General features: G+C 42.5%; 1 protein-coding gene across 1 annotated transcript; it reads left to right on the top strand.

The window, feature by feature from the left end:
* Positions 1 to 120: 120 nt before the first annotated feature.
* Positions 121 to 11,742, top strand: LOC108934834 (leukemia inhibitory factor receptor-like). Its single transcript, XM_018752986.2, has 18 exons — positions 121 to 1,612; positions 3,751 to 3,907; positions 4,304 to 4,464; positions 4,751 to 4,901; positions 5,141 to 5,404; positions 5,690 to 5,810; positions 5,921 to 6,066; positions 6,220 to 6,365; positions 7,051 to 7,204; positions 7,521 to 7,585; positions 7,786 to 8,008; positions 8,380 to 8,559; positions 8,857 to 8,955; positions 9,117 to 9,263; positions 9,566 to 9,706; positions 9,898 to 9,982; positions 10,076 to 10,142; positions 10,373 to 11,742. The coding sequence occupies exons 2-18, from the start codon at positions 3,805 to 3,807 to the stop codon at positions 10,955 to 10,957; spliced, it is 2,838 nt and encodes a 945-aa protein (XP_018608502.2). The 5' UTR covers positions 121 to 1,612; positions 3,751 to 3,804; the 3' UTR covers positions 10,958 to 11,742.

Here is an 11,742-nt window from a genome sequence, read left to right as displayed (position 1 = left end):
GTGGGTCTGCGGTTTGAGTCCCGCTTGGGGTGCCTTGCGACGGACTGGCGTCCCGTCCTGGGTGTGTCCCCTCCCCCTCCGGCCTTACGCCCTGTGTTACCGGGTTGGCTCCGGTTCCCCGTGACCCCGTATGGGACAAGCGGTTCTGAAAGTGTGTGTGTGTGTGTAATGGCTGAATACTTCATTCAGTGGTGTAACAGGTCAGGTGTTGGGGAACAGAGGGGTATTGACCACTTTACTATACTCGCTGTCATGTTTAATAGGGTTGGAAATTGGGAAATGGCTAGCTGTTAACGGGTTGATTTTAGCTGCGGGTAAGATGTGGATCCCTTGGGTAGTGGTACTAGCCGAGTGTGTGTGTGTGTGTGTGTGTGTGTGTGTGTGTGTGTGTGTGTGTGTGTGTCGGGGGGGGATGTAGGACTGGAGCCAGTGATAAGCATGTGAACACAGCTGTCTGAACCTGCTCCGGGTACTGCACGGAACAGGTTCAACATGTCCTGGCTGACTGTAATGGAGTTGCGAAAGGCCTACTGCCTCGCCTTTCACTTCTCGTGTCCAAAATGTCACGCACGGCTACACAACTGAACGGCACACCTGGAAAATTTCTCCGCTGTGCTCGAGGTGTTAGATTCTGTTCGCAGATTCTGTTGACGTGTTATATACCAGGGTTCCTGCACAGATAGAAATGTACCAGCAGTTTAATATAAAACTGAACCTCCATCTTATTCCTTTTTTAAAAGAAAAAAAAAAACATTTTAAGTTGCTGTCCAGGGGTGAACATGATGGATGTGCTATACTGAACTTGTATTATAGACGAGAGAACCCGGATAAGATGGCAAAAATGATGTGTTGTTCATTTTTTATGGAAAGAATTTAAACCGTGTTTATTCTGTCAAGAGAATTCCACACAGTTTGTGGTTGTTCTTGTGAGCTGAATTCTTTTGGGAACGTGCACCTTGTCCTTGAACAAATAAATAGAATAAAACGTGTAAGCAGAGAAATATGTTTTTGTGGGATTTCTGCTTTTTGCGGCAGACTTTAAGAACAGGTAGATAATTATATAAGCGCATTTAGTGTCAGTCAGAGGGACATAACTGAAGTTTAGCTGTGGGGGGGGGGGGAGATTCCAAAGACAGGCTACTGAATGTAAAAGGGAAGGAAAAGCACCGCTAGCTGTGTTTACAAAGAATGACGTAATATTTGTGCGAGGGGTTGGAAGAGGTGTCCATGAACCGCGCGGCTTTCCAACGACTTCCAAAGAAACGACTCCCGTTCTCAGAAAGGAGGAATTTGCATCGAGCGAGTCGCCCCGCCCCGCCTCTTCGTCCACGCGGTCTTGTTCCCACGCCGCGCGCGCCTGCTGCTCACTCACTACCCGCGCTGTTAACGAACTCGCGCGCCGCTCAAACTATTACCGCCGCCCCCGTTCCTGAAGCTTCTGACGCGATTCACCTACGTGCTGGGGCTCGAGTCTCTCGCTCGCCTAGGCTAAGGGGGAGTACAAATTCGTCACTTTGCTGAGGAACGCGAGGTGTGACTGTAAACGCGGCGAATAAGTTTCAGCAGCTGCGCGAAGGTGTTTCTATTAAAACAGAAACAATACAAATTTGAGGTAAGTCCTGCGCTATTTACGTTTGAAAAGCTGTCGTGCTGTTTCATGCACCATCACCATCTCTCTGGAACTTTAACTATGTCCTATGTCATAAGCTCTGCTGGGAGGATTCACAGACAAGAGTAGAATTTCATTGTGGTGTCACACACTGTTTACTGTACATATATGACAAACTCTTGAATCTTGAATGTAACGGGAAATAACTAAGTAGCTTAACATTGTGTAAGTCGCTTCGGGGAAAAGCATCAGAAAAAGCATCAGTCAGGTAATTCTGTCTTTCTATCCACTTGTGCTTCAGCTCTTCTAGTTATACGCTTACGTCACAAATGTCACACAGAACAGGTACATGCATAGGCTGCTAAACCTAATGGCATGCCAAAAGCAGAGCATTTTAGAAAAATAATTTAAAACTGAGATTTCTTGTTCGCTGAACAAGTTGACGTGGTGTCACAGCACCTGAGCTATATGACATGACCTGGGTTCACTCCCTGATCAACCCATGACCATGTGAATTTCGTAACTTTGAATGGTCCATCGCTTGTGTGTGTGTGCGTGTTAGTGGTTGTAGGGAGTTTAGTGCGATGTATCCAACATTGTAAGTGACCTTGCATAAGGTGTCAGCTAGATACTAGTTAATAATTGTAATTTATTCTGAAGAAAAGTGTCTGCCAAATGAATAAATGTAAATTTTTTTCAGCTGCTCAGCTATGCGATGTGCACATAATCCGAATTTGACACTCATAAATGCAAAGGATGTTCAAAGAAATTCCTCCTAAAAATGAATTTTTGTAACTTGAATGTGGGTATTTCAGGGTATGACTGTTTTGTCTCAAAATGCATTTAGATGTATTTACGTTGTCTTTCAAGCAACATAAAGATGTAGGTTTTGTCTCCGGATTAGTTGAGTGCTACTCTGCACACTTTGCACAGCAGCGTTTCAGGTCCTGGAGCGTTGCGTTATGTTTGTGGTTGTAGTGCTCCAGTTAGCTGAAATGTACTCATAAAAGAAACTTTTCAATAAAAGCTTTCAAATGTGTGCGAAGCAGTGGAAAAGTGCTCCAGTTAGAACTACAGCTGGAGGTGACTGGGATGTGTTTAAATGTGACACTTGACAAAAGATCACTAACAGAAAATAGGTATGCATAATACACAACGTCAGGGTCATTTTATTCATATATCCTGAACTTGATGATCCTTTGGCTCTGATAGCTAGTTTACTGTCCATTCTTCTTTAGGTTCTTGCCAAAACAGGAAAAAACTTTTGCTGCACCAGTGGATGTAGGAAGGAAACTTCACCAGATGGACAGTGGAATAACAATGTGCGACACACTAGGAAAAATCTGGCCTGTTTAGGGCAAGTTTTTATGTTGGGATTTACTTCAGATACTACGTAATGCTTAAGTTTAGTCAGACAACAGTGTATTCTTATTACTGCTGCTACTTTTCTACATGTCTTTGTACATTTTGTAATTGACGTTTAATTCAATCCTTAGAGGCAAATTTGCTGGGAAGGTCAGATTAATATTTTATTTTATACCACTTTTGTTTTCAAAAATATTGACTACATGCTGTTGTTTGATTAAATATTTTTAATTTGAGGATACTGGGGATATAATTAGTCCATGTGCCATCAAAATTGTGTTTGTAAGAAAAGCCACATACACGTTAGTCCTCTGTGAAGTGGTTGACATACCTCACAGACATGGAAAAAAAGGCATTTTATTAACCCCTTGTAACACATTCATTCAAGGCTTCTTATAATGGTAGGTTTGTAGAAAAACAAGCTATATACAGTGATTCACCCATTTTTGCAGTAAGGTATTCTTAGGATATCAGATCAGGGTGAGTTCCTTCTCAAGGGTAATATACAGGGTTAGAACCAGGAACTTTCAGTTTACCAGCTGACAAAATAACCAAAATGGTACCTGGTGCACTCACAGTGTATTTGTGGAAAAAGATCCATCAGATGTTTACACTGTTTTGCCACACAGCTCTACACATCTTGCTCCTTTGTTATGTGATGTGAAGAAGGCGATCAGCCTGGCCAAGAGGACTTGAGAGAAGTGATGGCTGTTTTTGGATTTCTGCGCATCCATGTCATGCATTTCAGTTTGTTTCTTCCTGTATTGTGTTTGCAGACCATGAACTGACTATGTCCTTGAACCACACTGGCCCTTACAGCAACTGTCATTATGTATTTTTGGGTGCTGTGGGCCCTCTTTGAGGTGCTTCAGGCTCAGCAGCAGGTCCAGCAGCAGGCCCAGCAGCAAGCTTCACAGTACCGCTGTCATGAAGGTATGTCTGACTGAAGCTTAACCGTGCATCAGATCAAAAGTAGTTAGCCTAAGTAAAGCTACAGAAAGTTGTCTATAAATATCATTTTTGAGGGGGGCGCAGTGGGTTGGACCACAGTCCTGCTCTCCACTGGGTCTGGGGTTCAAGTCCTGCTTGGGGTGCCTTGTGACGGACTGGCGTCCCGTCCTGGGTGTGTCCCCTCCCCCTCCAGTCTTACGCCCTGTGTTGTTGGGTTAGGCTCCGGCTCCCGCGACCCCGTCTGGGACAAGCTGTTCAGATAATGTGTGTGTGTGTGTGTGTGTGTGTGTGTGTGTGTGTGTATGTAATATCATTTTTGTATGAGGGTACTGAAGCGCTACTAGTCAAGACATTACTGAGATCCATATGTGTCTGCAGAGATACAGGACCTGAGGGTGAATTATTCCAACCCGACAGACCACACCTTGTTCGTCACGTGGACAGAAAAGTGCACATTTTCCAACATTTCTGAAGGACTAGTCTATGAAGTCCAGGTCCTGCGCATAGGACCGAATGGACAGAAAGAAGTTGCTCATGATGTGAGTATGGATTTTTAATGTGAGTTAGGGAAGTGGAAAACTTATGACTCCTTGCTCGTCTGTGAGTTAAAAGAAGATCCTTAATGCTATATGTGTTTGATGTGCATATGTATGTGTGTGAGTTCTTCACCAAATGTAATCTCACTGTCCAAATTTGTCAGCTTTGTGACTAGAGAGGTTTTTATTATTATCAGTGGCATTTTTCAGAACTGTGAAGGCTCTTTTCTGTGACACCTCTGCCTGATGTCTGAAAGATACTTTGTGTGGTGTGATATTCCCTGGGCAGGAGACCATAAATGTGAGAATAGACGGGGTCGCACGGATTCATCACTGGAAGTGGACCTCCCCGATCCCACTGGAGTGCTCCAACCACGTAGTCAGAGTACGCTCCCGATTCCAACAGTGGACCAGCAAGTGGAGCGAAGAGGTCATTTCAGGTTAGGATCACTATATGCTGCAATACACATGAACACCAAAATGTAAAAAGGAGCACGGTCTACAGTGATGCATGCCCATACAAAATTTCCCACACACAGAATACCTGTCACTGCCAGCTTCTGCCAGTGCAGCTGTGCAGTCCATGGTATATCTGGTGTAAAAAAACTGTAGAAAGTGTAACTCATGGTATACTATCTGGTGTTTGTCTCTTTCCCTCAAATTGTGTCTGTCTGTCCAGGGAGCAAAGGCAATCAGGTTTACCCTGAAGATGAAGTGCGTGCTGTTGGCAGCAACATTACCTTCTGCTGCGTACTGAACGAAAATGAGATGTTCCAAGAGTTTTTGTACAATGGAGTCACCACAAAATCTGTTCAGATCAATCCATGGATCTATGCCATCACAATTAAGCTAAATCCCTCTCATCACTATGGAACCCTTGTAAAGTGCGAATTGAAGAACAATTTGAATGATGACGATTTGGGCACCTTTGTATTCGTAGGAAGTAAGTTTCCTAGCTCTCCATTGTGGCCACTAAATACCTAGAAATTCCTGCATCAGTCAATGAATTACATTTTGCATTTTAAATAAAATCAGTATTGCAGTGTTACACTCCCTGTAAAATGGATCAGGTAGAATTTTACAGGGACTGGCAGCCATTTGTCTTGCTGTTGATTGTAGACATACTATAGACAGACTCAGTCCTGTGCAGGCATGCTCTGTTAAAACAGGGTTGCCCACTGACAAGGTGACCGGTGATTGTTATGAATTCTGCCTACCTTTTCTGCAGGACCCCCTGATGACAACAGTCTCAGGTGTGAAACGGACATGGTGAATGTGTTATGCAGCTGGAACAAAGAGTCACACAAGGGTTTCTATGAAGACCAGAAGACATATACCTTGAATGACAGGTAACAGGTACACTTCACTCCATAGCTTTCCATTATATAATTAGACATGTTACTAGCATGCAGCTACACCCCTAGAACTGCTAAGTGGTCTTTCTCACTGTGTGTTTCAGGCCCTGTACAGTAAAATATGGTGAAACAAGGGGATATTGTGAAATACATGAGCCCAAGGCCTGGGGAGAGAGAAACTGGACACTGGTGGCAAGCAACAGGCTGGGCATTGTGAAACTCATAGACAGGGTGGACCTGCATCACAGAAGTAGGTGGTGTTTCCCAGCTACTACTTGCTGAGATGTGTCCACATCTATTTCCTGTTCATATTTCTGTGTCTTTTTTGCAAATTGTTCCTTCAACAAGTTACCCACATCTCAGGAGTACCGTACAAATCAGAGGTGTCCTGATCTCTTGGCAGTACACCTTCAGGCCCCCCAGCAGTTGGAAAGAGTGGCAGTTTATGCACGCAATACCAGCATCATATGGAAGTGGACACCTGAGGACTATAAAACACTGCCCATCAGGTGCCAAGTGCAGCTGAACTTCGGCACACAAATCAAACAGGTGAGCAGTATAAGCCTCAAAGCTAAAAGATAGAGGTGTTACAAGATCTTAACAGGTTTACCAAGTATCTGTATGGTTTTAATTGAATGTTGGTCAAGTAATGAGATATACTAGGTATTACATGGCAATCACAGCAGAACACTTAAGAAATTAATTTACCTTACGCCTTTCTCCAAAGCAACTTACAATTATTTACACACCTTTTATGTTTTCTTTTAGTGGAGCAATTTAGGGTAAATACCTTGCTCAAGGGTACTACTGCTAGAGGTGGGATTTGAACCTGTGACCCTTGGGTCCAAAGGGAGCAGCTCAAACCACTACACTACCAGCTGTCCTTAGGATGAGACACATTAGGCAGATAAAAGTAAAAAAAAAAATATAAACCCTGGCATGCTCAATTAGAAAATAGACAAACAAAACTGTTTGATTCATTTGTCAAGGAAACTGAAAGATGAACATAAATATGAACTCACCACTCTTGATCTCCTCCTAATGGTTCTTGGGGAAACTCTCATCTCTTTCTCCTTGCTCTAACTGCATGGAAGTTCACAAGCAGCTAGATCCCTGACTGGAAATAAGTCTTAATTTATGCATACTTTTAATAGTCCTTAGTTCAGCTCGTCTCTGTATCCTCCATGGGCATGGACATATCCTCACCAAGCCTGTCACCTGTTCCTACCCTCAGCGGAACTACTCCAGCCTAGGTCTGTCTCAGCTGATGCTGAATAACCTGCTGCCTGACACCCAGTACAGCGTGATGGTGCGCTGTGGGTCTGAAGAGAACTTCTGGAAGTGGAGTTCCTGGAGTTCTACTCTAAACTTCAGGACCCAAGAGGACAGTGAGTACATGTTTCATGGAGGAACATGGAATGACAGTGTGGGTTGGCCACAGAATCAACCTCACTCGTTACCAAGTACAAAGCTACCCACTGAGCTCTTTTGTGGGGATGATGTCTGTGAGATTAAATTTGCCAATCAGTGACTAGTAAAAGACCATATTAGGTAGTTTAACTAGTCACTGATTGGTGAATTTAATCTTACATCACCCCCACAACAGAGCTTAAGTTCACTATCTAATAAGGTCTCATATAGACTGATGTCCTAATAAAAGTTTCTGTCAGAGAGTCTAAATGTTGGTGTCTGATTTGTCCCCAGACCCAGAAGCTCTAGATCTTTGGTTACTGATGGACAAGGACACAACAAGCCACATCTTATGGAAGGTGGGAAAAGATTACTAAAATTGTTTTGTGCATATGTTTATTCTTACTGTAACTGGAGTGCAGCCCTTCATATATGTAAATTTTTTTCTGGCAAACAGTATGAAACACAAATGAAAATTTCTTTGTACAGCAGCTAAGATTAATCTTGAGTTTGGAAGCTCAAAAGCATCCTGTCCTTATCCTGTCTGATATTTTTGCAGCCACTCTCAGTTAGCCAGAGTCATGGGAACATCACAGAGTACGTAGTGACCTGGCAGAGTCCAACAGGGCTGCAGGAGCAAAGACTCAGTGCCTTATACACGCGGTACAGTTTGCCATTGGAGATACAAAACACCAGTCACAACATCGCTGTCAGTGTCACAGCCGTTAACTCCGCTGGGTCTTCACCTTCTGCTTCCATTGTGCTGCCCAGAATACAAAAAAGTAAGGAATGATAAAAAGCTGGGAATTGATAATTGTTCTCACTCTTTTTTTTTCTGTACAGCTTCAGTTTGTTTTCTTTTTGTATGCTTGTTTTTTGATGAAATCTTTCATAACATTACCTGAACTGTTGATTACATTAACTATATCATTCAACACAAATTACACTCAGCTTGTCAGCTCAAGACTCACTAGAATTACAATAAAATCAAATGTCTATTTATGTGAGTTTGTGATGATTTGTTTTTATTTAAAAAACACGTGTATTAGTGAAAAATTAAATGTTACATGTGTATTTGAACAGCAGTGGTGTAAGTGACGAGAAGGGGAGAGCATGAGAAATTGCCTTCCTCATGAGACGTGTGTGTTTGCAGACAACATACCAACCTCACGGATGTATGGGAGCAACAATAGTTTTGACCTGTCCTGGCCCTCCAGTATCAATGCCACTTGTGGCTACGTGGTGGATTGGTGCCCTGTCAATAGTGGTTGTGGCAATGATGTTGGGTGGGTGAAAGTACCTGCTGGTCAGACCAGTGCAAGGATCCAATCAGGTGAGAGCTCTGTTTCCTCAGGTAACAAATAATGAGCGCTTCATGCTATATAATCTTGTCAGATTTACTACCCATGATCCACTGTGTGGAATGTAATGCTTTTAAGACAAGCACTCTGGAGAAGAAACCTATTATGCAAAGTGAATGAATGAATAATTGATGTCTGTGAAGGGGTCTTCCATCGTTAGGGTTTTTTTTAATGTGCCAACAAAACTGATGCACTATTTACACGACTGACCAAGTAGTATTGCGTTTGATTGAGATGCTTTTTTTTTTTTTCTCTCTCTCTTCCATCAGCCAACTTTGCTGCTGGTGTGAGGTACTGTCTCTCCATCTATGCCTGCAACTCTTTAGCCCCAGAGCTCATAAAGAGGATGGAAGGCTATGTGGAGGAGGGTAAGAGGTTTGGTCACAGCTTGTCTGTGGCATGTAATAGTGTTGTCTATTTTTGTCTTTTTCTCATTGGCCAATTTTTCCTGATCGTGTTCCAACCAGCATTCATACTATTAATGTATGTGCACCAATTTCCTCTCCTCTGTGTGTACACATTGTTGCAGCCAACAATGTAGTATATGTCCAGAATTTGAACATCTCCCAGAATGGAGCAAAAGCTGTGTTGACCTGGGAACTGATTCCTGAAAAGGACCATACAGGATTCATCCTGGGCTACAAAATTTCTTGTCAGAAATGTATTCATCAAACAGGTAAGTGATCCCAGACACACTAATAAATCTGATCTATCCATCGTCTCATTAACGACATCCTACCCTTATGTCAAAAAAAACCTTATCACTATATCCCCAGCCACATTCAGTCTGACATCCCATCTATCTGTTAATATGACTAAATCCCATTCTCAAACATGCTGGATAATGTACATTTCAAATTTATGTGAGAAAAATGTCAAATGCCTGTGTTGTGTGTGGTATATAAAAGACAATGTGCTATGATCTTGCAGCTTTTATTTGTATTTATGCAAATTCACGTGAAACATGTTTCTTCCCAGTTAATTTGACAGACCCCAGTGTCAGGAATTACATATTTGAAAACTTGGCTCCGGGTTTCTACACATTTGAAGTGAAAGCTTACACCTTGAGTTGGGTGGAAAGTAAAGGTGGAAATTATTCAATCAACATGTCTCCTGTTGGTGAGCACCCCTTTTTCCCCTCTCATGTCACCTTGGGCACTGCCTGTCTAGATTTTGCATGTGTGATACAGTTCAGTCCTCAGCTGAAGAGATTTTCCTGCATGTTCCCTGTCAACACTGACAGCATTCTGAGAAGTGACTGATCATTTAGTGTCACTCACGTGTCACTGACACTGTTCTCTTCTTCACAGAGGATGAGGAGTTTTTGTTCCTCGTAATTAGTATTGTCATCCTGTTAATCCTCTTCATGGCCTTCTGCTTCTGGAAAAGAGAATGGTACAGAAGTTTATTTTGCTGTCAGCTTTTTCCTTGCCTCACTGATATCTTCCACATATCTGTTATGACTTTTTCTTTCTGTCATACTAACAGGATAAAAAGGATTTTCTGTCCAGAAATCCCAAAGCCCAAGCTCTCCTATGACTTGGTGACACCACAAGTAAGTCCACTGTACAGGTGTCTTGTTCCTGTCCTCCAGTTTTTTTGTACCTGAGTGTTCCGTGATGTCCTTACACATTTGCAATCTTGCGCATGGCCGACATCCTGAAAAATAATTATTTTATTTATAATCTTGTGTCATTCAAATGCTACGGTCGGTCTGTAGGAAACTGTTCTCTAGCAGTGCTCCATGTTACCTTCGGTGATACAGCTCTCTTGTCTCGCTACCAGGTGATACTGGATGTCAAGGTGTGTTCCCACAGTTTGGTCCACATTGTGGATAAACAAGAAAAAATGGAGGACATCACGGAGGGCATGGGAAACATGAAAAGCTACTTCCCCACAGATACAGACTACAGCAGCCTGCCAGTCCTCAACTACTACCAGCAGGAGCCATGTAGCTTCCCCAGATCAACCTCATCTGCTGCCTTACCCTCAGCAACCTTCTCCTGCTCCAACATACCCACGAATGTATCCTCCTATGTAAAACTGTCTTTTGGGATGGATGTCCTTCCAAATGTGGACCCCTTACCCAACCCTTCAGGATCTGACACTGTATTGTTAGACACATCAGGGAGCTACATGCCCCAGGGCGCACACAAATTGGACAACGGCAAGACAGAGGAGCAGGACAACTTCATTATCCCTACCCAGTGCCTGCTTACCAACTATGGGTATCAGGAAGGCTTCTGTCCCAGTCATTCCTCACAGTCATCATACAAGGAGGTCCCAGCCTGTTGTCACACCATTTCAAACCCCACTTACTGTGCTACATTCTCTCCCCATCCTCTAGGTGCCTCTGGTAACATACTTTGAAAATGGAGCATTATTAATATATTTCCCCTTGAAAAATAACTTCTGTTTTTAAGAAAGGACCTGCTTGGCGCAACAGTGAAATTGGAAATCAGTGTTTGCTTTCAAAGGTTTATTCTGTCTGTTTTTCTGCATTAGCCACATGACTGCTCTCAGGGGTGGGGTCGTGCTTTAAATTTTTATGAACTTTAAAAAAATAAGAAGGAAAAAAAAAAAAGGTTTTAGTGTCTGTTCTTCAGGAGTGTTATGGTGAAGGACTTCCATTCTCATTTAAGCCATAATGGGCCTCCTTCTATAAGCTTTGGTTACTGGGTATGCCACTATTTCACTTTTGAATGACTTGTGGTTGTAATATTGGTTGTTGCTGTATAAAAAGCCCAACTGTAGAATTTGTTGGAATTCTCGTTACACTGTGACACCCTGGATTTGGGTAAAGCCAAAACTTCAAGAACTACTCTATAACTAAGGTTCCAAGTATTATGTATACATATACCTTTTATATATAAGGAGCACACTCCTGTATACTGCATTCTAAATGCTGCTGATTCTTGAATGTAGTTGAAGGGTGGAAGTTACGGAATTTTATATGATGTGAAAGAAGAATCTCTTCAGGCTGTTGTACTTTCATGCTTTGTATGCATTGCTCAGACATTCAGTTTATTCAGTATAGGCTTTGTATAACAAATTTTTTTTTTTTTACTGAATTTACTGTGCTTGTTTGCATATTTGTCCTGGTGCCATGACAACAGCAATGGTAAGAGAAGTGGAATTACAAAATACATTTTTTA

The sequence above is a fragment of the Scleropages formosus genome, chromosome 6 (assembly GCF_900964775.1).
Source record: "Scleropages formosus chromosome 6, fSclFor1.1, whole genome shotgun sequence".
Taxonomy (NCBI): Eukaryota; Metazoa; Chordata; class Actinopteri; order Osteoglossiformes; family Osteoglossidae; genus Scleropages; species Scleropages formosus.
The sequence above is the reverse complement of the archived record's forward strand: the minus strand, read 5'-3'. Positions and strand labels throughout refer to the sequence as shown.